At 35.3% G+C, this 27309-nt stretch overlaps 6 protein-coding genes across 9 annotated transcripts in view; 4 read left to right on the top strand and 2 right to left on the bottom strand.

The window, feature by feature from the left end:
- Nucleotides 1–1543: 1543 nt before the first annotated feature.
- On the bottom strand, nt 1544–3850 carry LOC135127686 (TLC domain-containing protein 5-like). 3 transcript variants are annotated; one of them, XR_010280266.1, is made up of 3 exons: nt 2911–3850; nt 1774–2538; nt 1544–1714 (listed from the first exon to the last, which is right to left on the bottom strand). XR_010280266.1 is itself a non-coding variant. In XM_064054253.1 (2 exons), exons 1-2 carry the CDS (start codon nt 3487–3489, stop codon nt 2722–2724), a joined length of 720 nt encoding a protein of 239 aa, XP_063910323.1. In that variant the 5' UTR covers nt 3490–3850; the 3' UTR covers nt 2554–2721. The 3 variants fall into 3 exon arrangements, 2 of the variants coding, with proteins under 2 accessions (XP_063910323.1, XP_063910313.1); XM_064054253.1 differs by lacking the exons at nt 1544–1714; nt 1774–2538 and adding an exon at nt 2554–2862; XM_064054243.1 differs by lacking the exons at nt 1544–1714; nt 1774–2538 and having other exon boundaries at nt 2554–3850.
- A 98-nt stretch (nt 3851–3948) lies between these two features.
- On the bottom strand, nt 3949–5409 carry LOC135127680 (nucleic acid dioxygenase ALKBH1). Its single transcript, XM_064054231.1, has 5 exons — nt 5026–5409; nt 4879–4975; nt 4600–4826; nt 4364–4554; nt 3949–4313 (listed from the first exon to the last, which is right to left on the bottom strand). The coding sequence occupies exons 1-5, from the start codon at nt 5122–5124 to the stop codon at nt 3968–3970; spliced, it is 960 nt and encodes a 319-aa protein (XP_063910301.1). The 5' UTR covers nt 5125–5409; the 3' UTR covers nt 3949–3967.
- Nucleotides 5410–5414: 5 nt separating this feature from the next.
- LOC135127701 (V-type proton ATPase subunit D) lies at nt 5415–6829 on the top strand. Its single transcript, XM_064054265.1, has 5 exons — nt 5415–5524; nt 5631–5748; nt 5798–5945; nt 5996–6211; nt 6270–6829. Exons 1-5 carry the CDS (start codon nt 5484–5486, stop codon nt 6482–6484), a joined length of 738 nt encoding a protein of 245 aa, XP_063910335.1. The 5' UTR covers nt 5415–5483; the 3' UTR covers nt 6485–6829.
- Nucleotides 6830–7487: 658 nt separating this feature from the next.
- LOC135144393 (uncharacterized) lies at nt 7488–15571 on the top strand. Of its 2 annotated transcripts, none has more exons than XM_064076525.1 (4): nt 7488–7793; nt 14348–14553; nt 14689–14958; nt 15134–15571. In XM_064076525.1, exons 2-4 carry the CDS (start codon nt 14356–14358, stop codon nt 15323–15325), a joined length of 660 nt encoding a protein of 219 aa, XP_063932595.1. In that variant the 5' UTR covers nt 7488–7793; nt 14348–14355; the 3' UTR covers nt 15326–15571. The 2 variants fall into 2 exon arrangements, with proteins under 2 accessions (XP_063932595.1, XP_063932539.1); XM_064076469.1 differs by having other exon boundaries at nt 7489–7793; nt 14343–14553.
- Nucleotides 15572–22685: 7114 nt separating this feature from the next.
- Nucleotides 22686–27309, top strand: part of LOC135127668 (sushi, von Willebrand factor type A, EGF and pentraxin domain-containing protein 1-like) — a 51647-nt gene continuing 47023 nt past the window's right edge. Inside the window, exon 1 of the mRNA XM_064054203.1 lies at nt 22686–23598. Coding sequence (XP_063910273.1) covers nt 22896–23598 — 703 coding nt within the window. The 5' untranslated portion in view covers nt 22686–22895. The remainder of the gene's footprint in view (nt 23599–27309) is intronic.
- LOC135127675 (phosphatidylinositol-binding clathrin assembly protein LAP-like) lies at nt 23809–26865 on the top strand. The gene has a single exon (XM_064054216.1). The coding sequence runs from the start codon at nt 24071–24073 to the stop codon at nt 25934–25936; it is 1866 nt and encodes a 621-aa protein (XP_063910286.1). The 5' UTR covers nt 23809–24070; the 3' UTR covers nt 25937–26865.

The following is a 27309-nucleotide window of genomic DNA, read 5'->3' as shown; positions in this document are numbered from 1 at the left end:
AATGAAGAGTTCAAGCTGAATCAGCGTTGCATTGAAGCGAAGCCTGCAAGATTGATCGCTTATCAGAACTGCATACACTGCGACGAGGTTGAGCAGGAAGAAGTCAATCATAGAAGATGTTGAATGGACAACAGCTCGGTGTAGAAAGGGCCAGGAGGAAGACAAGGATATTGGGCCACTCCTCAGATGGAAAGAAGATGGGATGGAACGATCTGGCTGGTCGGAAATATCAGACTTTCAAGGCGTTATGGGCTCAATGGGACTCCTTGCTTGTCGAGAACAGATTGCTTAAACGAGCCTGGGAAAGTTCGGATGGAAGGCATGTCACTATGCAGTTGGTGGTTCCAGTCACCAGAATCAAGGAAGTACTTCGAGAGATGCACAATGGGAGTTCTGGTACTCATTTTAGAATCAACAAGACGCTTTCCAAAATTATAGAGATTCTACCGGGTCTGTTGAGAGCTGGTCAAAGACGACCTGCGCGGCGTTTAAAGGACCGAAGATTACGGACCACACAACGTCGGTTCGCCTTTTAGAAGAAGTGCAGAAGACGTAGAGGATCTACTCCCAGTGACCGAAGAAGGGAATAAGGAAACAAAAAAGGAGAAGCTGCCGAGCGTTCACGAAATGCTCCCCCCTTTCCCCCAAGAATAAAGTGGCGAGTGATAAAATGAAGACACGCTACGATCTTAGGAACAACTCGGTAGGATTCCATGCCGGAGATTTGGTCTGATTTTATAACCCCCGAAGAAGGAATGCTTGTTGCCCGAAGTTGTCATCAGACTAGGAAGGTTCCTATACAGTCGTGACGAGGTGACGAGGATCAACGATGTCGTCTACAGGATTCGACGAGGGCTGAAGAGGAAAACGAAGATTTGTTCACTTAGGCCACCTTATGAAGTACGACAGTCGACAGTGACACCACTGATGTTTCTGATCGGGACAATCAGAACTAAGGAGGGGGCAGCAGCGAATGTTGAGAAGCCAGCCAAGTTGCGCCGGAATTATTTTGTACGGAACCGCTGTGTACTCAGTCGTGTAAATTCGAGTTATTAAGAAATACTTTGTTGGGTTTTATCCACGCCGATTTTATTCACCCTTTCAACGTAACAATACTCAAAAGACAATAGTCAAAATTCGGGAAATTTTAGCGTTAACGGAAACAGGTGCACGACATTGAGTGGCGAAAGTAGCGACTGGGTACACCCGAATGAAGAGTTTTCTTCATTGTCATTATTATCCATGTGATTGTTTATCTCAAATACCGACTTATTAAAACCAATGAATCAGGACGTGCAGTTGGATGGCTCCTTTGCGGGGGTGGAAGTAGGTGTCGGGACTGAAAGTATTATTTAAAACACACGAAAATAAAAAAAGCACTTTATTTATTATACATTTTTAGGATAAAATTTATATAATGAGTAAATAACACTGTATATATTTTATTTAGTATTAAACAAGAATAGTTATGAATAAAATTTCAAAGAAGCTGACATTAAAAAAAGTAAGTAATAAAGAAAATTTAGGTATTAATGAAATATAATTACCAAGCTAAAAAAGTAGCATTTACTTTGCATTAGAGCACTACAGAATTTTATAGAAACAAAACAATTACAACACTGAAGAATGTCATTCCATGGGGATCACTTGTAGCGTTAATCCTTGTAGGAATTAGGTTCAAGGAATCGAGATCAGGTCTACATCCGTACTAAAACTGAAATACACGATGATGAGACATTCACCGCAACTTTCCATTTCAGTTTACTAACTTACATTCTTCCTCTTTTCCTTTCTTTTTGTCGCGTCTTCATTTCGTTTTCCATTTATGGATAAAACCTCAGGTTCATTCCCAAACTCTTCTTATTTTGTTGAAGCAAATGCAGGATCTTTGCTAATGCGTTTCTCGTTTTTACAAAAACCCAGAAATCCAGAAACATTTTTTAGCTCCGATTTTAGAGGGCAATCTGTGACCACTAAACACATTCTTTGATCTACATATTCTTATTAATCAGAACACTAAAAATGATTCAAACTTTAGGTTATCGGTATTGTGCATCAGATTGAACTGTCATTTCATGCTAAAAACAACGGTGGTCACAAAAATATATCTATGTTTATTAATTGTATGCTTGATTCATCCATTTATGCATAAATTAACTCTGCTTCTAAAGTATTATTAAACATGAATCACAGTGTTTGCATTTTATTTAATTTAATACTTGTTATTCAAGCTTGATGAAGATGCAAGCGGCTCTCGCGTATTTATAAATGCGGAATTTATTATGAAGTAAGAGATTAATTGATCTAATATGGCACCACCTTAACGATTCTGCAATTATTGCACCATTTAAATTGCAAATTGGTCGAGTCCCTCCTTAGTTGCTGGGTTGGTGACTACACTCGGAAGAGAAATGGCGTTACTTTTTGTATCGGCTCGACAATAAATTCCATCAATAAGTATTTGTCATAAAGTGAATTCCATCTGATCGTAGTTACACTAATACCATCCATTAATTGAAGTGGCGTCATTATTCTTCCCTATGGAATTTAATTTTTACCAGTAAATAGCAGCAATAAATTTTCATGATGTTGCAATCAACTGCAGTTACAACAATTTGCTGGTATGGCTAATCACGTTTTAATAAAACACGTTTTTGTGTTGTCGTACATGAAAACAATTTATTCATGCTTTTTACAATTACATCTGTTACAATTAAGCCGTTATGGTGAGATGAGAATCTCTAGCCCCCTGCAACCCAAGCCGTACTTGTGGACGAAGTATTTTGACATGTTGATCAAAAACATCCACGACATGACGTAGATGCTGAGAGAGAGTATTCTAAAGTCCCAGTCGTTTTTAGGCTGGAAGGCAATAACGACAAGAAAGTACGTACCGAGTAGAATACGCACCAGAAAGAAAACGAGGAAAAAGGTAAGTTCCACGGAAGTAAAGACCGATGACGGGTAAAAACCTTCACTTCGCAAAAACCATCGAGTCTGCAAAAGCGGATTTGTAATTTCCATGCATCCCAGGGCGCAGGTGGCTTGAGCCCCCGAATTCGGCTTGTAAAGCATCCTCTGTAGCGCAAAAGCACTGTATACGTGGTGAGCGATCATCAGTTTTGAGTTTCTGTCATACAAAAGGATCCATCCTAAGTCATGAATAAAGTAACCCAAACTGCATACCATTAAGAATCTTTGGCTACTGGTGGTCCGCCATTCTGGATGTTGAAACGGCACGTCGATGATGAAGCACTGATTGACCCCAACAAACGCAGATATAATACCATGCAGAAAACTAAGAAGGCGGCAGTGGTACTCCCGACATTTTGAAGGTAGAAGAAAACGCATACATTGGTAGAAAATGGCCCACAACATAAAACTTATTACAATGGCCAAAAACGAGTTGTATGGGGTCACGTATTCTTCTTCGGGATCGGGAGGGAGTTTTAAATCAATGGAAGTTATGACGATATCTTGTTCCACCATTTTATGTTACAAGTACAAAAATTTGGCACACAATCATGTTTTTCTTGACACTTATGATGGATCATAACAATGACAGCGGAGAATAAATAAATAAAAACAAAAACATTAAATTGTCACAAGTTTAATATGGCGTTGACCAAGAGCCCCTCCACTTCTTCCTACACCCTGAAAAAGAAGAAATCTAGAGAGTCAATGTACGGAAATAACTTCAAGGACCCTATTCTTGATGAAGACATTTTTGCTGATATATCCAAAACTTTGGAACAATACGACCTTATTAAACCACGCAGCAAAAAGAACAAAGTTTTTGCCAAGCTTTGCAGCATTTCTGTGAACTTTTGGGACATTTTGGGCCTTCTTGACATATGCCCTTGTGGCACAATTCACTCAATTAAACCATACATTAGTTACAATTGACTTTTGATCAATTTGTGTGAATAGAAAAATATAAATTCTCAGTAAACAATTAAAACGTTTTTTATTTCTTGTCCTCAGACTCTGAACACAACCTTTTCTGGCCCCTTTTTAACACTTGTCTGACATTGACATTTATCCTTGAGCTGTTCAAATAGTCAGCAAAAGGTTTCCATAAAGTTTCCTCTTTACAAATGTGCACAACTTCCCTAAATTCCTTATTTACTAAATTATTTTGATTAAAACAATCCCAAAAACGTGAGTCCATTTGTAAAATTTTAGGAACTCCGTGATAACACAGTCTGGAGTCTTGACTCATTACGACGATGTCGCCACTCCTTATGAACACGGCTGTGGGTGCATCTTCTTTTGTCTTACCACCTAAAAGAAATATTGCAGTTTGCCCAAAACTAAAACATTATTACATTATTCCTTTAAACAAGAAAGATATTCAGTCTACCTAAAAGACAACAATGGCGCTTCTAAATTTTGTTCCGAATGGTCTGTATGACCTGATAGCGTCGAGTCCATGTGGTAAAAATTAACAATGGCTGCCTCTGCATTAAAATTAAAGTCAAGTGCTTGAGCAACATGTCTGCTCAGTTCTGACAAATCTTTAGGAAATTCTCCTTTATTGTCTTCACTGTATATCTACAATGCATAATTAATGTAGTCCCTACTACTGATTTCACATACTTTTGTGTCCCAGTCATGGTGATACCCCAAAGTAACCCATCGTAGTTTGTTCAATAAAAGTTTATCATGATTATTCTGACAAACATCCCACCATTCTTTCCCTTCAGGGACCAACTTAAAAGAATCTAAGTTCGTTTTATTTGGTCTTTTCGTGTAGTCCTGCAAACAACGCACTGTCCAGTATCTTTGACCTATGCTGCTAAATGGGTTTTTAATAAATATCAAACCTTAAACTTATCAAGTTAGTGTCAGTTTGTTACTTACGCAGTTTACAGTTACCAGGATGTTCAATTAGTTCATAGGCCTCCCAAGTCTTGGCTGGCTGCAATCCGTAGTTTTTCAAGTCATGAATGTCTTTTATTGTGACTCTTTTAATCTAGAACGGGACATTTTTAGTGTTGGCGGAAGTAAGGTTAGGTGACTTACTTTTGATTCTAATGTGTCGACGTTGTCAAAGTCTAATACTTTTGTAAGTTCTGGGGGAGGATTTCTTGACTTATAATATCTGAAAACGTCTTTAAACATACTGCAAAAATTATTTAAATAGGTTATTATTTATGGCACTTGTCAACTATATGTCAAACGTCAACGTCACCTATTTTATCAACCGAGTTGACATTATTATTATTCGTATTACGACTACTGGGGTTATTAATTTAGCAATAAAGTAGATGCTTTAATTTACATTAATTACTCTTTTATGCAATTTGAATTGTTTTTACCTAACTGGTTTAAAGAAATCTGTTACGTGATGCAACAATTATGTAAGAGATCTGCACTTTTCTGACGTAATAGATGGCGCTCGCACTTTGACATTTGTCATATGTCACCTGGTCAGCTGACTTGAACTCGTGAGGTGAGGTGCATGAAAATAGTCCAAAAAAATGTCTGGAAAGGATAAGCTGCCAATTTTCCCCTCAAGAGGGTATGTACACACTCAAATAATCGTAATTTCCTTCATAAAATGCAACCCGCTAAACATACTCCCAAATTTTATCTCAAAAATGGGAGTGACCGATTTTCTTTTCCAGGGCCCAAATGTTAATGAAAGCCAGGCTAAAGGGGGCCCAAAAGGGTCACAGTCTGCTCAAGAAGAAAGCGGACGCATTACAGATGCGGTTCCGCATGATTTTGAGTAAAATTATTGAGGTTGGTTGAACCACTCATGACATATCTGTGCTGAGATTAAAATTTTCAGACTAAAACCCTCATGGGTGAAGTGATGAAAGAGGCGGCGTTTTCTTTGGCTGAAGCAAAATTCGCAACCGGGGATTTCAATCAAGTGGTGCTACAGAACGTGACGAAAGCGCAGATTAAAATTCGGACAAAGAAAGACAATGTAGCTGGTATGTTCAACCTATTTGGGTAATATATTTGCTTATTTGGTGGTTTGTAGGTGTTACATTGCCTGTCTTTGAGTGCTATCAAGATGGAACTGATACATATGAACTCGCGGGGTTGGCTAGAGGAGGTCAGCAGTTGGCTAAACTGAAGAAAAATTACCAAAGCGCTGTTAAGTTACTCGTTGAGTTGGCGTCATTGCAGACGTCGTTCGTCACTCTGGACGAAGTTATTAAAATCACAAACAGAAGAGTAAATGCCATTGAGCATGGTAATTATTATTATATACAACTCTGATTTCTACTTATTTTTTCTTTTTTTTTTTACAGTGATCATTCCAAGGATTGAGCGCACTTTGGCCTACATCATCTCTGAGCTAGATGAACTTGAACGTGAGGAATTCTATCGCTTGAAAAAAATTCAAGATAAGAAAAAAATCGCTCGCGCAAAGGCTGATGCCGCAAAAGCGGCACTTCGTGAAAGTGAGCAGCTTAAAGAAGCCGCTAATTTGCTAGATGAAGGAGATGAAGACCTCCTTTTCTAATCTATAATTGTACTTTTTTAATGTTTTCAAAATATTAAAATTTTCTGTACAAAGTTAGCGTAAGCTTGCTTCATTGTGAATGATATTATTTTGTTTTACAGTATTGCACATTAGAAACGTGTGTTAACTTCATGCTTATTGCTAATTTAAGTCCAGGTCGGTTTAAGACCAGGTGTATAAATTTTTTGAAAGTGTTAGCGTAGGGGTCGTGAGGTGTCTGTTTTATAGCAATGAGACAATATTGCATATACTTTTTAGTTGTAAGTGTAAAGTTTTGTTGACGTTAATTAAGTTCAGTTAAGCTATTAAAATATGTATCAAGTTATCAATAAATAGTTGACAAAACTGTATGTTTTTTTACTGAGTGGCAGAGTTTTATCATTATCCAGCTGCGGAAAGTAGGATTGAAAACGTTTTGTATTGCAGTAGGCCATAATTACGCACCACTGAAGTGGACACGTTGCCGAAAAAGCTTAATACCGTACAATTATAATCGTTGTCAGAAAATTAGGACTTTAAGGATTTAATTAAAAGTTTCCTCTTGACAAACATGTCAAAATAGTCAAAACGATTTCAAAACCACTAATCCTATATGTGACAACTTAAAAAACTAGAAAATAAAATATATTTTTGTTTTTAAAAGAAACTATAGCAGCTTTTTAAATTTTTAATAATGAACTTAAAAAAAGAGGAAGCGGTAAAAGGTTTTAAATGTTCCAAAAGACTAGATATATTTATTTCAGTATCATTTACGGACGACAAAAATTCCTCCTAATAAAAATAATGGTATAACACATTGCATCCACTTGTTTATAACATAATAACAGTTTTATTAGAAGAAAAAATGTCGCTTTAATTTAGCGCGTTCATTAATCGCAAGTTTAATTCCTCTGCCGAATTAACAATTCCATAATTACACCCACTTGTTAATTCTAAACGGAGAAATACCCGAGACGAGGACAGAGATGTTTGTTAATATTTCAATTCAAGAAACACCGACGTCCGTACTGTTTTCGTTTCAATTAACGCTTTGGAGATTTTCCAACAGCTCCCAACAACACGTCGAAACTGCGACAGCGATGCAAACACCCTTAATTGGTTACAATAAGACCGTGTAAATCCGGTTGGAAAAGTTTATTCGTTTCTTTGCACACACAAAATCCAATTAGGATTAATCCGGGCCTGGAAACCAATTCCCGGGCGTTGCTAGAAGCAACAGGATCCAAGAGAGGACTGAAAATCACGTTTAGTGAATTTAGTGCCACACGAAAGCTCGTACAAACTACATGTGAAGCTCGTAGCACCAAAGGTTAGTAACTTTATCTGATATTAAACGTGCATTAGGAGATTTTTAGAATACAGGATTCGGGTTTTACGGATGTGTTACCTAAACAGCGAGCGAATTTTTTACAAACTTTTTATTTTGATTTTATTACAATGTATACTTTTTGTTTAGTATGTGTTTTTATTAAAATGAAATTGGTAACGAGGTGCAATAAAAATCCACTTGCTGTACATTTGATATATTTTTTATAGAAAGAATAACTGCCTTCTTTATGTGCTCTTTCATAAAACAGAGTGTTTATTGTAAGTTTATGGCGTGTACGGAATTGTCTGTACGAATTGTTTGTAAACGATCTTTTTACGTGTTTGGATTGCAAAAGTTTTTTTCTTGTTTTATTTGGTGACAAAATTTAGCAGTTTTTAAATTTCTTGATTACTTTGTCGAGTGGGAGTAGCTTTACGTAACGTCGTGAGTTACACACATGTAATGTTAATCATAGCCTGTCAAGGAAAATTTTATGCTCTATTAACACAATTTTCATTGAGCGAAGGAAAACCTTAAAGTATGATTTCAAGATAACGATTCTGTTTTATGATTCTCGAATCGTTAAAAAAGTGATAAACAAAAATGATAAGTTGCATTACGTCTGTGACTTGTGGTAAATAAACAATAATGTTCTTTACGACGAGTCAGTTTATCGAGGCGTTTAACACATTTGAATTTTCTTACAATTTAACATCGTGAAATTGTGAGAGTAAAAACTGAAGACTTGCAGCTGGCAGTAAATTCTGTGCGTCAATAAATTGCAAGTTTAATTCTGCGTACTTAGTGCATTTCCTATCGATACAGGCTATTTCATCTTGATTGGTTATATAGGAAATAAATTCAATAATAGAACAACTTTTAAGAACATTTTTTGTGTTTTGTTATGTAACTAGATATAAATTTCGTGTTATTATAATCATATTAAATAATAAGGCTTTTCAAAACAAAAATAAAAATTTCCTTTATGCTATGAAACCGGAAGCGGTACGAATTAGTTTATGATGTTCCAAAATACACTTTATAATGTCGAGATTATTTTTGTAGAATTTATTTCCTAGAAATCTGTAGCCAACTTCAACGTTATGCTATAAACAAATTACATTTTTTTTCGTCCACGTCATGTAGGTACTAGAACAGTATTAGGTACCAAAAAAGAAATTAAGATTAATGAAATTTAACATTGCTGACACTGTCGATTTAAAAATTTAAAGTTCGTTCTTAAAAATACTGTTCCATTTGACAATTTTTTATAGTATCTATCTAATTAATTAGTTAATTTTGAACAGCATAAACTAAAATCATATTCGATTTTACAGATGGTCTATTTTTAAAATGTTTTAAGATGTAATTTTTTCCATCACGTTCTGATTGGCCTCCAAATTTTACAAAAATACTTTATTTTAGAAATTCCATTACGACGTTCTCAAGTTATTCCACTTTTCTATTTTTTTACACTGCAAAGCTTGACTAATATTTTATTTTTCTATAAACACTCTGTATACCAAGGTTCAACTTTAATGTTACTTCTGTGAAACACATACTTTTTTTTATCTAAATATCTACAAAATATTACAAATTAATTGTTAAAAATAAGCTTATTGTGTCTTTTTTTGCAACATTGTATTGTTAAAAATTTTGAGAAATGACAATACGTCGTATATCAAAAATAAAATGTTCTTGTAAATCCTAATAACCCAATTTTTTATCTTCTTTTAAAATGTTGTATAAAAACATCATCGTTAATTTCAACTTCCCGCCGACGTAACAACTTGGCGAAATCGAAATTTTCAAATTTTTGCTTAAAAAATAGTTCTAATGAAAATACTGTACGCATTTTCATTATCCAATTTTAATCGAATTTACCTGATATTTTAAAAATTAATACATAAAAAAATATTTTAATAATTGCCTTCCTTAAAACTGCTTTTATTGCTTTATTTATTAAGAGAGATTTGTCTAATTATGTGTGTTAGTACCAATAAAAACTATTAGCAATATAGCATATACAGAGTGTTTCATGTAAAATCTTTTGTCCTAACTTTTTGCTTATAAAAATAAACCACTAAAAATACAAACACCTGTATATTGTAATCGGGCGATTGGCTACTTCCAGATTTTTTCGATGTGTCATGACCCCTACAGTAGAAATACATATGTCTGTCTGTCTCTCCGCTGTCCGTGTCGATCTTTCATGAACCCTAAAGTACGAAGAAATAGGTCTTCCGTTTCCGTCTGTCTGTCCGTCTGTGAAGAAAAACTGAAGAATCGAATAACTGAATAATTAAGAAATCGAAACACTGAAAAATCTCAAAACTGAAATATCGGTAAATTGGGAAATCAAAAAATTGGAAAACCGATTTCTCGAACGAAAAATGAAAAAATCGAAAAAATGAGAAATCGATTAATCGAAAATTTAGAAATATAAAAATTTGAAAAATTGAGTAATTTAAAAATCGAAATGTTGAAGAATCGAAAAATTACTAAATCGTGAAACTAAAACATCGGAAAATCTATAAATCAAAAAATTGTAGTATTTCATAATTAAGTAGAAAATTAATCGAAACATTGAAAGATCTAAAAACTGAAATATGGAAAAATTGAAAAATCGTAGAAAAACTGGAATATCCAAACACTGAAGAATGGAAAAACCGAAAAGTCCAAAAATTAAAAATTCAAACAATCTAAAAATTGAAAGACTTGAAAAATCTAAAAATTGAAAAATAACAACCCGAAAAATAAAAAAATTAAAAAAGTCAAGATTGAAAAACTGAAAAATCGAAAGACCGATTTCTCGAACGAAAAATGAAAAAATCGAAAAAATGAGAAATCGATTAATCGAAAATTTAGGAACTTAAAAATTTGAAAAATTGAAAAACTTAAAAACTGAAATGTTGAAGAATCAAAAAATTGCTAAATTGTAAAACTGAAACATCGGAAAATTGTAGTATCGCATAATTAAGCAGTTGAGAAATCGAAATATTAAAAAATCGAAAAATTGAAAAATTGAAAAAGCAAAAATTCGAGAAACCGAAAAATCGAAAACTCAAAGTATCGAAACATTGAAACATCTAAAAACTGAAATATCGAAAAATTGAGGAATCGAAAAACTGAAAAATCCGAAAACTGAAACATCGAGAAATCAAAAAGTCTAAAAATAAAAATCTCAGTTATCTCTTGCTTTGTTTTAAAGTAATTTGGAAGAATCTCTGGAATCACTTGGGTTTTATTTTTGAAAAATCTGAAATAATCTCAGAGACCTTTTATGTATGGTTTTTGAAGTAGTTTGAAGTAGCGTTTTTGTTTTGTTTTCAAAGTGGTTGGAAACAATCTCGGGGAAACTTTGTCTTGTTTTTGAAAAAATTTGAAAGAATGTCGGGTATCACTTGTGTTGTGTTTTTGAAGTAGTTTGAAGGAAACTCGAAAACTCCTTATGTCTTGTTTTTGACGTACATAGTTTGAAAGAATTTCGGGGACCTTTTATACTTGGTCTTTAAAGTAGTTTGAAAGAATTTCATGGACCATTTTTGTCTTGTTTTTCAAGTAATCTGAAGGAATCTCGATGACCCCTTTTGTTCTGTTTTTGAAGTGGTTTGAAAGAATCTTGTGGGCCACCTATGTCTAGTTTTTGAAGTAATTTGAAAGAACTGTAAAAGTTAATTTAATAAAAATATAAACATTGAAATTGAATAATTGAAAAATTGGAAAACCTCAAAACTGGAAAAACGAAACTTTCAAAAGTCGAAAAATCGTAAATGTAAAAAATTTTAAATAAAAAACTTTAAATAATGCAAATCTAAAAACAAAAAAAATCTGAAAATTAAAAAATGGAGCGATTGAAAAAGGTTCCTGAATTATCCCAGAATTATCCCAGTTTTCTATTTTTATTTTGAGATTTTTTCAATCTTTGAATTTTTCTGTTTGCCCCTTTTTAATTTTTCGATGACGCAATGTTACAATTTTTCAATTTTTTAATTTTGAAATTTTTAGATTCTTAAAATTTCATTTTCTTGAATATTTTAAAAATAATAAATTGAAAAAATGAAAAATTAACTAGACAAGTTAAAATAGAAAAACTAAAAAATTGGAAATTCAAAAAATTCAAAAATTGCAAAACTGAAAAAATTAAATATTCAAAATAAAGATGAAAACATTTTTAATTAAAAACTTAAAAAAACGGAAATCAAAACATTGTAAAATCGAAAACAAAAACAGAAAATCAAGAAATGAACAACTGAAAAATCTTTCTGATTCCATGCGATTTTATCATTTTTTTTAATTTTTATATTTTTGCATTTTAATTTTTCGATGTCTCAATTTCACAATTTCTAATTTTTAAAATTTTTGGATATTTCCAAATTCTGATAAATTTGGACCGAAATCAGGAACGGAAAATGAACTTGAAAAATTAAAAATTGATAAACTACATAATTCACCAAAAACTCGATGGCGTCATCACAAAATTCAAAAATCGAAAAATAAAAAAAAAACCAAAATCGAGAAAATAAAAATCTAAAACTGGAGAAATCGGAAAACTGCCAAAATTGTAGAATTAAAAAATCGAAGTTTTTACAGTTGCCCAGGGAAATCAAAAATCGAAAGACAGATCAAAAAATTGAAAACTTAAAAAGCGAGAACTTCGAAAGTTGAAAAATGGCGTATCCTCTAGGTAAATAAAGGTCGGTGGGCGGGGCTAGTACTTGCTAGATAAGATTGATTTTGGCAGATGACTTTTTTGGTGAAATTTTAAATTAAAACTTGAAAAAATGGAAATCAAAAACTTGTAAAATCGAACAAAAAAAAAACAGAAAAACAAGAAATGAAACAGTTGAAAAATATTTCTGATTCCTTTCAATTTTTAAGCATGATAAATTTTTAATCAAAATATATTTACTTATCCCCTCCAAAAAAATTGATGTCAGCTCAAAATTTTGATGAAAAACAATAAACCTTACCTAAAATGTCCAAAATATGATGAGTCTATGCTTGTCCTATATCACTGCATTAATATTTTTTAGATTTGCTTATACAGGCTGTCTACAAAAAATGTATGTCTGAGTTATTTTATTTTATTGATTAAATCAAGAATTGCAAAACTGAATACTTTGAAATTTTGCAGACGTTTTAAAGTTACTGTAAGCATGGTAAATTGTTAATCGAAATGTATCTATAAGATAAAAAAATTAGAGAACGGGTGGGTGGGCGGAGATATGTTTTATTGTGCAGTCCAGGGGCGAAAGAAATTCTGTCGAAACTTCGACCAATTTTAAGAATACCTATATAGATTTTTACATATTTTGACTAACCTCTTCTGAGGTCATTTTTGTATTTTCTATGCGACGTTGCCATGTTATTAAATTTTTTAGCAGTGAAGGGGCTCACAAAAAAATCGCAATTGGGTTATTTTTAAAACCAGCGTTACAATATTTTATGGAGATATAAATAAATGTGTTATACACAGTGTCTATGAAATTTTTTTAAATTACATACAGTGGACGCCGCTTAATGTGATCACTTTGGGACTCAGACAAATTGATCACACTAACCGACTGATAACAATAAGCGAAAACCACCATCAGAGACAGGAAAACTTGAAACAAATCAAAATCATGAACAAGAGAGTGTTCATTATGCTGCTAAATGAAGGTACATAAACATTAGAATTTATTTTTAATTTTGGTTATCATTCTGAGAAAGGAACTCTTGATTTCCTTTGGTTATTTTAGAAAAAACGGGCTGAAAATTTTTTTTCTCTGATAAGTTGAGATCTCGTCGTTTTGACGTGCTCATTTTTACATAAGTACTACTCAAATTTAAAACAGGAAAAATTCGTTGATTCAAAAGACGAAAACGCGCTGATTACTAAAGTCTGTCACTGATTGTGGCTCTATAAAGTGAGTAGTATAAGCGAATGTATCTTTTGAGAGCAATAAAAGTTCATTAAAAACAATAGTACTTTCAATCGTCTCGTTTCTTCAAAAAAGCTTGTATAAGAATTGGGAGATTGATCACAATAAGCGAAATATTGATCACAATAAACGGAAAAACTGTAATGCATTGGTATTGCGTGGGCCCGTTCCAAGCCATTATGATCACACTAAGCGGTTGATAACATTAACCGTGATCATATTAAGCGGCGTCTACTGTACTTAATAAAAGTTTTTCAAATATCGATGCGAAATTTGAAAATTGTAATAATTCAAATGCAACGAATGTTCCACAGTTCCTTGATTCGGAATCCGAGGATCTCATTACCCTGTGGTAAATATAGCAAAACCTTCTTGAGGTAATTTATTTTTTAAAGAATTGACTACTGAAAATTTTATTTTTGGAAAATTTGTCTTAATATACAAAAAAATATAGTGTGTTAAGTTAAGTAATTTTCAAACGAAACATCCTGTATATTTGAGGAGTTTATTGTGATAAATTTACTTTTTCAAAAGTCAAACTGATTATTTAGTTGAGGATGCTCTACTAGACACAGAATTACTTAATTGTGAGAAAAATTTATTCGTGAACACTTTTCTTTAGAACAGGTTTAAAAATGGAGTACGTGACCATCCCCAGTTCAAAATTCGAAGACGTCATCCACCACCTTCGCCACAACTTCCCCGACGAGCCCTTAAACGCCTCCGTAGGACTGTGCGTCCACGGCAAACCCTGCGAGCTTTTAGAGCACCACGATTTAATGACTATGCAAGATGGTCTTTCAGTAATGGCGTTAGATAAAGCGACCGGCGAGGTACGTAAATAATTCCCCCATAACAACAAGCAAGCGTTTTATTGAAATTCGTATATAGCTAGACGGGAAGCAATAAACGGGTTGTAGCTCACAGTCGGAATTCGTCCTAACTTCGAGTTTAATGACATTTTTCAGATAGCTGGGGTGGCTTTGAACGGAATCGCCAGAAAAGGGGACGTGGAGAAAGCGCTGGAGGATATGAAGACCATCGATAACATCAAATACCAGCGAATCTTCGGCTTACTAAATAATGTTAATAAGACTGCCGACCTGTACAGCAAATACAACGTCGACAAAATCTTCGAACTGAGAATACTTTCGGTGGATTCGAGATTTAGAGGGAAAGGGCTTGCCAAGGAGCTGTTTCGGAGGAGCGAAATGGTGGCGAAGGAACACGGATTTAAAGTAATTTTTCTTCTATTAACTTCACAATTATTAAAAACAGGGATGAGTTTTATCCAGAGCTAACAACTTCTCCAGTACAGTGAAAATATTAGCACAATTTTCGACTTTACACTTTATATATGTATAAACACTTAGTTAATTACTGAGTGTATTGTAAATGTTATCCTTGTTTCAGTTGATAAAGGTGGACGCTACAAGCCTCTTCACACAAAGAGTCGCCGAATGTCTCGATTTCATTGTGGAGAAGAGCGTGAAATATGGAGATTACAAGGATGAGAATGGGCAGAAAATGTACGACACGAAATCTCCCCATGATTACTACAAAGTGATGATAAAGCTGATCTCTGATAAAACGACCGACGGTTGAAGAAAAAATGGCCACTTTTTCTGTTGTGGTTTCATTTTAATTTTTCCATTTGTTGGAAAATGTTAATGCTGCCACTGCCATGCAGAATTAAACATTTTGTTACGAGTTCATAGTGCTGGTCACTATATAAATATGTTATAAATGTGGAATAGCTTAATGTAACGAGGCAATCATTGTGACAACGGGCTATTTTTTAACAATAATCCATGACATGGAGAAACCACCTAATAAAATGGGACAATAATATTCCTGGAGTTTTTTTTTATTGGCACGTGCTGCATCTCAAGTGGTGAGAAATAGGTCGGAGATGATTGAAAATGCCATAGAGCGTTACCTAGGTTACGGTCAAGAATCTAATAAGCTCTCGAATTTTTCGCGTCGACTCCAATTAACGATAATTGCCAAACCAGGCTCGCAAAACTTCTTATTAATGGGCTTTATGAGAATTTGCACTTCAGGTCAGGTGCTTTGAAAGCTCTCTGCTTTTTAATCAAATGCATATCGGAGATTCCGGCCATTATTTGGTAAAGCACTACGGTGGAACTAAACGTCCCTTATTGATTAATCTTTAATGATGGCGAGAAGGAAAGCTGCCGGCGTGGACTTAATTAAAACTCTAAAACTTAACAAAACTGCTTCCTAAAAGTTTTTCAGGCTCTGCTTGCGTATTTAATATGCTGTTTCGCTGCCAAGCTTAATATCGCAGAAATTCTTCATGAATTACAAAAAAGCTCTGTCTGCTTTTTTCTATTCATTTTTTTTTTTTTTCATAATAAAGGGAACGACTTATTAGGAGTGAGTAAAAATGGTCTGACAAATTCAATTACTAAAACGTCTTTTGCAAAGGGTGAGTTCTAGCAGTGCTTTTGTAATTTTAATGAACGGTAATTTAATTTTGTGTAATGTGTATGCAAATATGAGTTCTACTAGTAGTTCTACTTGTTGTTTTCGGAGCATATTTTAACAATTCTGCTGAAAAGTTCCACAATCTGTTTTGTCTTTAACTTCAAGAAATAATTTAAAGTCGTTCGCATATATCAAATATTTCACTGTAAGGAATAAACCGATGTCGTTGACGTAAAGGTTAAAAAATAACTGTCCCAAAATAGATCCTTAAAGTACCCCAGGTTTTTGTTCATAATACTTGGATCATGTGGCCATTAATAGTCACAACTATGCAATACATATAATGCAATGCAAGCCCAAGCCTTTGCTGTCCTATTTTTTCGAATTAAATCATTTTAAACATACTACATTGATTTGAAAAATTAGTGTTTACCGTTCATTTGTTTTTGGGTATGACGTTCAACTTTGTTGAATGATTTTTTTAAAGATTCACGTAGAGTTTTTTTAAAATTCTGTTATGTATTATACATAACATACGTTTTTTCAGATATTAATAATTTAATGTTTGCAATACCTACAATTTTTTAATTAATTAATTATTATTATAATATATTTTGCCTTTTTTTTCCTACTATACATAGCCATCTCTTCATGAAGAGAAACTTAAAACATGGTTAAAATGGATTTTGCAAGGAAATATGTGTATTTGGCAATTATGAGGCGAAGCCTATTTGCAAAGTCGATATTTCCTTACACAAATTTTCCACTTTAAACATGTTTTAAGTTTCATGTTGTGAAAAGAAGTTTACACATATTAAAACAAAAAGGCAAAATGTAAGCCGCCCACCCGCCCTATCTCAATTGTGATGATTTTTTTTATTAACTGCAACATACTTATTTCTTTACAAAAAATTAAAAACGTGTTTTTGAGTATCGTGTTGTTCAAAGAATACTATGTATATTAAGAAAAAAAGGCAAAATCTTAACCCCACCCACCTACCCCATCTCAATTGTGACAATTTTTAATTCTTCGAAACTTAAAACACGTTTAAAATGATACGTTTTTGTAAGGAAATATGGATTTTGCAATTAGGCTCCGCCTCTAGGTCTGCCAACGAATGAAAACTTCATTACTATTAAATCAGGATTAAATTAGTATTCTTTGAATAACACGATACTCAAAAAATGTCTTACATGCTAATTTCTTGTAGAGAAATAATAATAATTTTGCATTTAAATTCCATCTCTTAGCTCTCGACAATTAAAAAAAATTGTCACAATTGAGATAGGGCGGGGCTTATATTTTGCTTTTTGTCTTAATATACGTAGTCGCCTTTTCAGAACAGGAAACTTAAAACATATCTAAAATGGTAAATTCTTGTAGATAAATATGGATCTTGCAATTAAGCCCTGCCCCTTGATCTTATAACGAATGAAAAATTCATCACAATCAGAGTTGAGATCGGGGCGGGTATGGGTGGGGCTTAATCTTTGGCTTTATTTGTTTCTTAATATACATAATATTGTTTAAACAACACGATACTCAGAGACATGTTTTTTATTTCTCGTAGAGAAATAGAATTGTGCAGTTAAGCTCCACCTTCTTGACTCACGACGAATAAAAAAAACATCACAATTGGGACAGGGCGGGTGGGCGGGGCTACCTTTTGCCTTTTTCTCTTACTATGTGTAGACTTATTTCGACAACAAGAAACTTAAAACATGTCTAAAATGGTAAAGTTTTGTAGTAATCAGCTTTTAAATCCTCCACTTTTTTTCTACGACCCCTAAATAGGGCAAAAGTTGAACATCAAAGTTAGTATCGACGGCAACTTGGCAACGGAGTTTATAAATGATTATTTTCAGTTCTAAAAGCAACGTCAACAGTAAGTTTATAAATCCCACTCCAACGTCATCAAAAAAAGATGTTCATGGAATAGTTCCAAACCTGACAAAAATCTGCAATGAATTTTCTGCAGAGGACATAATTTTGGAAATTTTGCGACTAAGGCGCCACTTGGAAGCTGCCAGCATTTCTTCCCAAGAAGCGGTTCAGTGGACTACATTGAAGTTTTTCAGTTTCATCCTAAAATGGGGCTATTCTGTGTCTGTTCCGAGTCTCGCGCTGTCTAAGATTTTTTTAACCATGTTTCGGTGGCTTTATGTGAAAGAAGCTTTTCAAAATTAAAACTGATAAAATCGTGCTTAAAGTCCGCAATATGAGAGCTAAGCGCAACTAAACAATCTTTCCATTTTATCAATTGAGAAAGAGAGGAAAGTAAACTTTGATAACGTCATATAATATTTTGCCAAAGTAAAGACCCGTAAACACGTTTAGTATTTGTTGTGTTATTATATGGGGGGGGGGGTTTGGGGGGTGCGAGTATAAACAGATGTACCTATTTGGACTGACAATTTACCATGCTTACGATGGCTTTAAAATGTCTGCAAGATTTCAAAGCATAATACGTTTAAAATATTTTTGGAAACTGAATTGTGAATTTGGACTAAGGAAATCTTCTAGACTCTAGATTTATAATCCATAATAATTAGAACCCGGTTTACGGCAGCGCAATTAAATACATATTTGATTGCGATTAAATTCTTAACACTACGCCAGTCAGACGTTGCTAAACGCCTCGTTAAATGCGTGATTAACTTAATATCAGTTGAAATATTGTATAAACTACCCTTCTAGGTAGTTCTAAAAAACAACAAACATAAAAAGTTTCAATAAAATGTTGTGAAACATTACTATGTTAGTTAAATTTAATGTTTATAATTTTAATCATCGTCTCCTAGTCCCAACATTGTCTCTTCCTCCTTATTAACTGACTATATTTAACTTTGATTTAAATTTAAAATTTTTGCATTAATTTTCCTTGTAACTTCCCACGTATTTTATCAACAGTGACCGTCGATGCGCACGTATGCAGTGTGGTTGGTGTGGCGGCACAATAACACGTTGGTAAGTAGAGAAAGATAAGTCGCCTTGTGGTGTAGCGGTCATACTTGCTCGGAAAGCAAAGAGACGTGGGTTCGATTCCCACCGAGACACAACATTTTTCTCTGCTTACCTACAGTTGGTTTTTGAGGTTCCGTTCAGTGATGTTTAAATTAGCCAAAACTTAATGTTATTAATTGGTTGTTGTTATTCTACACAATAAGGTGATTTTTTAGTAGAGACTAATATAATTTCGGTATTTAGAAATCTATAAGTCCACACAGTGCGATTTATTGTACTTCTTAAGAAGCGAACATAAAAACCATTCTTATCTGTCTTTTTGCTCCTCGCTGTGCCTGGTTTTTGGTGAGTTATTATTATTACACTTGCGTTGAATTTTAAGGTACTTGTCCACACTTGGATCAAGTGTAAATCTAGCACCTTGATAGTACAGTTAAGCGAAAAAAACCAATTCCCAAAAAAAAATCAAGCCATTGTGCTTTAGGCTATAGATTAAGTTCATTTACAAGACCGTACATTTTTAAACTTGAACCGGAGTATCATTTATTTTTTTCACGGTCCATCACGAGGCCCTGGATATCCGTTTCTTCAGCTTAGAGTACCCTAGGTGGTCTCTCTCGGGATAAGGAGTTGGCACCCGAGCAACCGTCCCGCGTAAAAGGCGCTATCCACAAGGCGTGAAAGCAACAGGACCTCATCGCCAAGACCGACTAAACGTGTCTCAGCGGCAGTAATCGATCTACATAAACCCCCATAAGATATTGGAGAAACACGAATCGTCACTATTATCGACACCATTCCGCCTGAGCCGGTTCAGTCAGCGTTGTGCTACACGCACCGGGGGGATACCTGTTGGGATCCTCTGGACCTGGTGCAGAAAAGCCGAATGCGCTTCAATGGAGATACCGACCCATGGCTTTCCTGGACTCTGGACTGGACCAAAAAGCTCCTGGAGCATTTTGCGTTTTCGTTGAACGTGATCTCATGGTGCTACCGGAGATGCTGACCAGGGTGGTACCGGAATAACCAACCGCTATAGTATTCCTGGGACGACTTCGTCTATATGTTTCGGAAATTTTATTTACCCAACTACGAAGAAGTTCTGGAGAAACCGGGCGCCAGCGTTCTTCGAAAATTCGAAATCTCGCCACCGATGTACCTAGTAGATTATGTATTGTACGTAAACGTAACGTAACGTAAGTATAGTGTACGTTAAGTTGCATAACCGGAAACAACAATGGCTGTATTTGGTCAACGAATTCTTCTAATATAATGACATAAGTGACTTTGTAGCTTTCTTATTTCCGAACAAAATTCCGGTTGTTTTCCTTTGGCCACAAATTACGTGTGTTTCTTTTTTCTATATCAATATACAGGTTATTCACGAGAAGCCCATCAGTTAAAAAATTTACGACGCAACCAACAATACAAATTTATAGCACTGTGATATTTACTTTATTATTATTGTATTAACTAAAATGTAGATAGTTGTTTGGTTTTGATAGTTTGGAAATAAACGTCAGTATTGAACTATTATACACACATTGTAAGATGATACTGTTTCTAAAATCTTAAGGAAATTAGAAAAACTGTTTCTGATAAGTGGTGGATACATCAATTTTCGTTGATTTTTTTCAGCAGTTTATTTTTTCTAACGAACATTTTTAAGATGATACCATAACATTTAATTTCCAAAGAACTATTTTAAAAAGTAAAAGAATATGTATTACTAAAACACAAAGAGGATCACATGTCAGAACTATTTATTTTTTAATAAACATTTATTTAAGAACTGTTTAAATTAATGTAATCAGTTTTTTTAGGAGAATGAATAAAAAATTATGATGAATAAATCAATTTTAATTATTTTAAAAACTAAAATAATCTTAGTTATAGATTTTTTATTATCGAAAGACCCCAGGTTCCAAACTTTCGACTGTTAAAAGTAAAATTTTAAGGTGTTGATATGTAATGAATAGAGAGCGGATTTATGTCGGGCTGGGCAAGGCCAAACTCGCTACGGCTCGTACGGGATGGGATGGGAATTCATTGCAGTTAGGGACTGCACTTCATTTATTTGAGATTAGAATAACGCTGCTTCGTTATCTTTGCTGTTAATTCTCGTTCTCATTTACTTAGCCGTTTGATTAATAAATCGTTAATTGTATTTATGGAATAAGTGACGATTAAATTAGTGATTATCTATCACCCGCTACTGAGTCCCGGCGATCCAGCGCATCCCCACCGATAATAGTGACGTAGCCCGACAGAAAGCCGCTGTCTAGTAATGAATCTTCGACATAAAATACAACGCTGTGAAAAGTTAATATTATGTTTATTAAATCCCAATATTTCTACATAATTTTAATCACCTTCATCCTCCTCCTCCAGTCCTTCCACCTTTTCCTGCTCATCTTTTGCCTGTACCTTATGCCTGTACCGCAGAATCACTAGAGTTCATGTCCGTATCTTGGTGATTTAAAGAAAGAAAAAACTTCAAATTTGAGTCAAAGTTTGACAACTAATCGAAGATTAATTAATTAGCCAAAAGTCAAATAAGGCGGCACATGAATAAATGAGTTTCAAGTCCATTACATGTAAATTTTTTATTACCTAACACTTGTATAATGCTAACCAAAAGAACCTGCACCATATACGAGAGACATTTTGTCAAGATTTTTTTTTCTAAAAAGTCACTAGCTTAAAACATTTTTATTTTATTTTCAAATTACGGAAATATGATACATATTGTGACCTTAAAAATAAATTGACCACTGACTAGAATAAAATATTTAATACAAAATAAAAGACTATTTTTCTTTTGATTCCTTACTTGCCCAGCGTAAGCTGCTTTTCTTTTCTCGACGTTTCATGACTCCTAGGGTATGAAAGATAGGTCCCGTTTCCGTCTGTTTCTCGTCTATGTCGACTTTATTAAACAGTTAATCTCCGAAATTATTGGACTGGTTGTTGTCACGTTTTATTTATATTTTAGACTTGAGCAAAGTGGTGCGTTGTAAATTGCGTATACAAATCAAGTTTAGAATTTAAAAATGAAACGCTTGTGATAACTCTTTAAATTGTGTGGCGGCATCTAGAAATAGTTTACACAACGACCACCCATTGGTGGCTTAAAATTTAGTTCAAAAACATCAAAGGCGTCGACAGTAGTTGTCCCTACTGTCTAAAATTCTATTTATATGACGTTATACCACTTAATATACAATACACCTACCTGTGATACCTACATTATACATACGCTATTATTATAATGTATAAGTAAATATAAATCTGTTCTTTGTGTAGCATTTCTCAGTTATGGTATTTTATTTGCAATATTTTTAAGATTTTAAATTTTATAAAAGGAAATTAAATTTTGTATATGCAACCAACAATACTTTTGTTTTCAAGACGAAAGGCCTGTAGGCAACCACAATATCTGACTTTAACTTTTCAATCACTACAATAAATAAATTCTCCCTCTGATTTTAATATTCTTGAAATCATTGTTATTCCTACAAAAATTTCATATACCCCCCTGTTTACAAAACAATGGACGACCTTGACAAAACAGCTGATCGATCCCAGTTGTCAAAAAGTGTTTTGTTTTCCACAGCAATGGTTGCCTTAACTCCCTAACCACAAAAACATAACTCGAAAACAGTGTACAGTGTTTACGAAAAACTCAAATAACACACAATTTTCACCTAATAAAACTTGTGTGATGTGATTTCCGAATTCGTTGCTTCAACATCCATCATGTTCCTGACCTTCATCACCACTTTTGTGGTATTCATGAAGACCACCACTGATGGTGCAACAACGGAATTCCCACCGTGGTCAGAAAGAACGTACACCACAACAAATTCATCTCAAGCCGATTGCCCCTTTTTTGGGGCCATCGAAAACGGATATGTCAGAATAATCGATGACGCTGCAAATAAAGTCGCCGTAATTAAATGTAACGAAGGCTACGACCTGGACGGGGCCCCCAACGTGTACTGCATTGAGGGTAAATGGGAGGAGTTACCCCGTCCCCAGTGCAGCAAACGCTGCTATCCGCCCCCTTACATCAAAAACGGGTCTCTGGAGATCGAAGGGGAGAAGGACGAGAAGGGGTTGTTTCATAAAGGTACCTTAGCCACGTATTCGTGTGGTGACGGCTTTAATTTGATGCCAAAAGAAAGCAAGTATCGGGTGTGTGAGAAAGGGATTTGGACGGGGGCTTATGCTATTTGTGAGTCAGTGCAGAAAATTACAAATTGTCCAGCTCCAAAGGACATAACTAATGGGTATTTCGTGCATGAGAAGACTGGAGAGTTTGATGGCTACAGAGTCGGGCAGAGGTTGCACTACAGCTGCAAATCCGGGTATGTTTTGGTGGGAACGCCTGTGCAGCAGTGTTTGGAGGATGGCACTTGGTCGCCCAAAATACCACCGGTCTGTTCACTAGCCATTGCTGGTAGGTTTTTGCTTTAATTAAAATTGTGTACATTTTTGAAAATTGTGTGGCTTGTAGTGCTTGTTTTGTAAAACAGGTTCCTGTAAGCGTATGTTGTGGGTGACGCTCACTAGATGGCAGGTAAGATTTTCGCTCGTGTAAAACAAATTTTGGGAGTTATTAAATTGTGTTATTATTTTCAAGAATCGTAAAAGTGGTTTTTATCGCCGTTTAAAACGATAACGTTTTTGATTATTTCGTTTTCGGGAAGAGGAGGCGGCAGTGGTTACAGTTTGGCGGTGTTTCGCGAGATGGCCGTTAGGTGTCGGCCGTCCATTTTTGTGTCTAAACATTTTATTGATTCGCCGGTGGGATTTTCACGATCGACCCGTCCTTTTCTGTTGAATCAGTAAGCGAGTAACTCGAGTAGTCAAAAATTTCGTGAAAATCCTGTTTGTACCGTGTGTGATAAGTGCTACCAAGTGAAGATAAAATGGCGGGTCAAACAATAAACGATCGTTTACTGGCGGCGAAACACAGTCTAGCAGGTCAGGGTTTAGCCAAATCGGTATGTAAAGCCACAACCGAGGAACTCTTGGGCCCTAAGAAAAAACACTTAGATTACTTAGTCCATTGCACAAATGAGCCTAACGTGTCGATACCACAAATGGCCAATCTGCTCATTGAAAGGTCACAGAACACGAGTTGGGTGGTAGTTTACAAATCGTTGATAACAACGCACCACTTGATGTGTTACGGAAACGAAAGATTCACCCAATATTTGGCTTCGAGCAATGTGTCTTTTCAATTATCAAATTTTGTAGATAAAACGGGCGTTCAGAGTGCAGTAGGGGCCAGGACCGGTTATGACATGTCACCGTTTATTCGTCGATACGCTAGATATTTAAACGAAAAAGCGCTTTCATATAGAGCCGTAGCTTTTGATTTTTGTAAAGTGAAACGAGGGAAAGAAGAAGGCACTTTGCGCACCATGAATTCAGAGAATCTCTTAAAAACCTTGCCAATACTCCAGAATCAGTTAGATGCTCTCTTAGAATTCGACTGTACTGCAAATGATCTCACAAACGGAGTCATAAACATGTGTTTCATGCTTTTATTTCGTGATCTCATCAGATTATTCGCTTGCTATAACGACGGTATTATTAATTTGTTAGAAAAGTACTTCGAAATGAACAAAAAACAGTGCCGGGAGGCGCTAGACTTATACAAGAAGTTCCTTATCCGAATGGATCGCGTGGGCGAATTCCTCAAAGTCGCCGAAAACATTGGAATCGACAAAGGCGACATACCCGATCTCACTAGGGCACCCAACAGCCTACTAGATGCTCTAGAACAGCACCTGGCGTCTTTAGAAGGCAACACACCAACGGCCGCAAGCAACCAAAAAAATCTCAAGTCAGGAGTGTCAGTCCTGTCAAACACGTCGAACGCCTTCGGGTCCGCCGTCGACGACTCCTTCCAGCAAGCGGCGCTCGCAGAGGAAGAGGCCGTCTTGAACCAATACAAAGCCAGCGTCGGCTCGCCGACCGCCGCCAGCACCAACCCGTTCCTGAGCGAAGAACCCGCCATCAAAACGGAGCCGATCTTGGACCTTTTCGGCGCCGAGACAGTGTCGGCACCGCCGCCCGCCGCCCAGTCGACGAACGCCCTCGACGATCTGCTGTCGCTAGGTAATCCGTTTGCCGATTTTTCAGCCCCCACGTCGACCGCCGCCCCCGTTTCCAACGGGAATCTATTCGGGACGGCCCCCGCCTCGACCGCCCCCGCGGCGTCGACGGCCAACATGTGGGCCAACGGGTTTCCGTCGAACGCCCCATTTCAGTCGCCGCCGACCCAGACCACTTTCGCCACGAATAATCTGAGCGGGCTCTTCAACACGAACGAACCCTCTGTTTTTGATCCCATCGGTGCTGACACCTCCAAGCAAGCCCCGGTAATGGCCCAGTCCGTTGCCCAACCCCAGAGACCCCCGCCGCCTTCTAAAATATTAACCGGTGACCTGGAAAGCAGTCTGACTTCGCTAGTGGAAAATCTAACGATGGATTCAGGGAATCGGTCCAATCAATGGAACTCGCCGAAGAATCAGCCAAAGAGCGCGGGCGGGTGGCAGCCGCAACCGATGGGCGCCACCACCGCGGCGTCCTACCGACCAATGGCGCAGCCGATGGGCCAGCCCATGATGGGACAGCCGATGATGATGATGGGGCAGCCGATGCAGTATCCGATGGGCGGCGTGCAAGTGCCCGTGCAAGGTAGTCCAAAAATGGCCAACGCGCAGCCGCCACCGACACAACCCGCCAAACAGGAAGTCAGCTTTGATCCGTTCGGAGATCTGTAGTGATGTTTAAGGCTTTAGCGAATTTTTTAATGTTTATTTTGTATATAATGATATTGTTCCAAAGCTTTATTTATTGGGTTTTTAAATTATTGCTTAGGTTTTTATGTGGATACTGTTTGTATATATATTTCTATTGTTTTGTTTACGTCTTTTCTATGCATTAGGTACAACCATGAAGGTTTAATAGGTAACTTAAAGTGCAATGTCATAGTACTCAAAAACTTAACTTTAATTATTAACCTTACTCAAGAGTAACTACCAGCTAAGTTAAACCATGCTGAAGATAATGTAGGAAAGCTTTGGTTTTTTTAACAAAATTCTTTTAAGTGGCTTTAGTTTTGTCTTAAGAAACTTGTACATTCCTCAGACGAAGATCTGTAATATTTATTATAAGTTTGTAAAATATGAACAAAAATATTATTTTTCTACTTATTAGAGCTAGTCCATTGTCTGTGCATATATTTTTTTAATTTTAAAGTGATATGTCTACTTGTTCCTGGTTTATTTATTTTGTCTTAAGTTTGTGTACATAATAAAAAATGGCTCTACTATGCAGTTGCATAAATTATATAATTTGTAAGTGTTAAATTGTTATACAAAAGACTTATTGTGTTTGCGTTGGATTATGATTAGTGAGATTCTTCCAGAATGGCAAAAATGTAATTGATTTCTCTCATGTACTGAATACGACACACTAGAACATAAGGAGCATTTAATGTCGATTATTAACTGGCATTGAGCCATATCTATCAAGTAATTAATTTTTACCCAATGCAAGGTATCAAATACCAAATATCAGTAGCCATCGTTTAGGTTTAGATGTTTAGTTTTATTTATACATTAGCAACATCTGTATTATTATTGTAATCAATTGTGACAATATAAAAAGAGACAAAGCTGTTGGATTGAATAAATTATGCTTATGTGTTTGTCGTGTATGTTTTGAATAACCCACTCCATCGGCAACACCTTAAACTCGTATTTACTCATCAACGTGTAACATTACCACTTCCTACGTTGGCATTGTTTTTTTGGTAATCGAGTGTTTCAGACTTAATGAAAATTTAATGAAATTTTGATTGAATACGTGCATGGACGTAATATATGGTGCAGGAAATAAATAAATGATGAATTGGTAAGTTTGTAAAAAAAAATCAAGACGTGTCGGGATGTCACGGATATTTTATAGGGATACAGGTATTGATTTTGATGTATATCTTAATTCTTTTCGAAAATGTGCTTAACAATAAAAAAAAATATATCATTGAAAAGTAAAAGATTTATTTTACAAGTTTTTGAGAAATACTGCATGAAATTGTAGTTTACAAATTTAATAATACCACATGGTTTTTCAAACAATGGTTTTATGATAA

This window comes from Zophobas morio, unplaced genomic scaffold (genome assembly GCF_036711695.1).
Source record: "Zophobas morio isolate AGI-343-1 ecotype UQ-CSIRO unplaced genomic scaffold, CSIRO_AGI_Zmor_V1 ptg000002l, whole genome shotgun sequence".
Lineage (NCBI taxonomy): Eukaryota > Metazoa > Arthropoda > Insecta > Coleoptera > Tenebrionidae > Zophobas > Zophobas morio.
This window is presented reverse-complemented; position numbering and strand designations above follow the sequence as displayed.

Excerpts from the sequence above, each read along its gene's own strand:
- LOC135127675 (XM_064054216.1), top strand. The coding sequence starts at position 24,071 with ATGGCGGGTCAAACAATAAACGATCGTTTACTGGCGGCGAAACACAGT.
- LOC135127701 (XM_064054265.1), top strand. The coding sequence starts at position 5,484 with ATGTCTGGAAAGGATAAGCTGCCAATTTTCCCCTCAAGAGG. Across the intron at positions 5,749-5,797 it reads TTTTGAGTAAAATTATTGAG|ACTAAAACCCTCATGGGTGA; the intron begins GTTGGTTGAACC and ends TAAAATTTTCAG. Across the intron at positions 5,946-5,995 it reads AAAGAAAGACAATGTAGCTG|GTGTTACATTGCCTGTCTTT; the intron begins GTATGTTCAACC and ends GGTGGTTTGTAG.
- LOC135144393 (XM_064076525.1), top strand. The coding sequence starts at position 14,356 with ATGGAGTACGTGACCATCCCCAGTTCAAAATTCGAAGACGTCATCCAC. Across the intron at positions 14,554-14,688 it reads TAGATAAAGCGACCGGCGAG|ATAGCTGGGGTGGCTTTGAA; the intron begins GTACGTAAATAA and ends GACATTTTTCAG. Across the intron at positions 14,959-15,133 it reads CGAAGGAACACGGATTTAAA|TTGATAAAGGTGGACGCTAC; the intron begins GTAATTTTTCTT and ends TCCTTGTTTCAG.
- LOC135127686 (XM_064054243.1), bottom strand. The coding sequence starts at position 3,489 with ATGGTGGAACAAGATATCGTCATAACTTCCATTGATTTAAAACTCCCT.
- LOC135127680 (XM_064054231.1), bottom strand. The coding sequence starts at position 5,124 with ATGTTTAAAGACGTTTTCAGATATTATAAGTCAAGAAATCCTCCCCCA. Across the intron at positions 4,976-5,025 it reads TCGACACATTAGAATCAAAA|ATTAAAAGAGTCACAATAAA; the intron begins GTAAGTCACCTA and ends GTCCCGTTCTAG. Across the intron at positions 4,827-4,878 it reads TGAACTAATTGAACATCCTG|GTTTGATATTTATTAAAAAC; the intron begins GTAACTGTAAAC and ends GATAAGTTTAAG.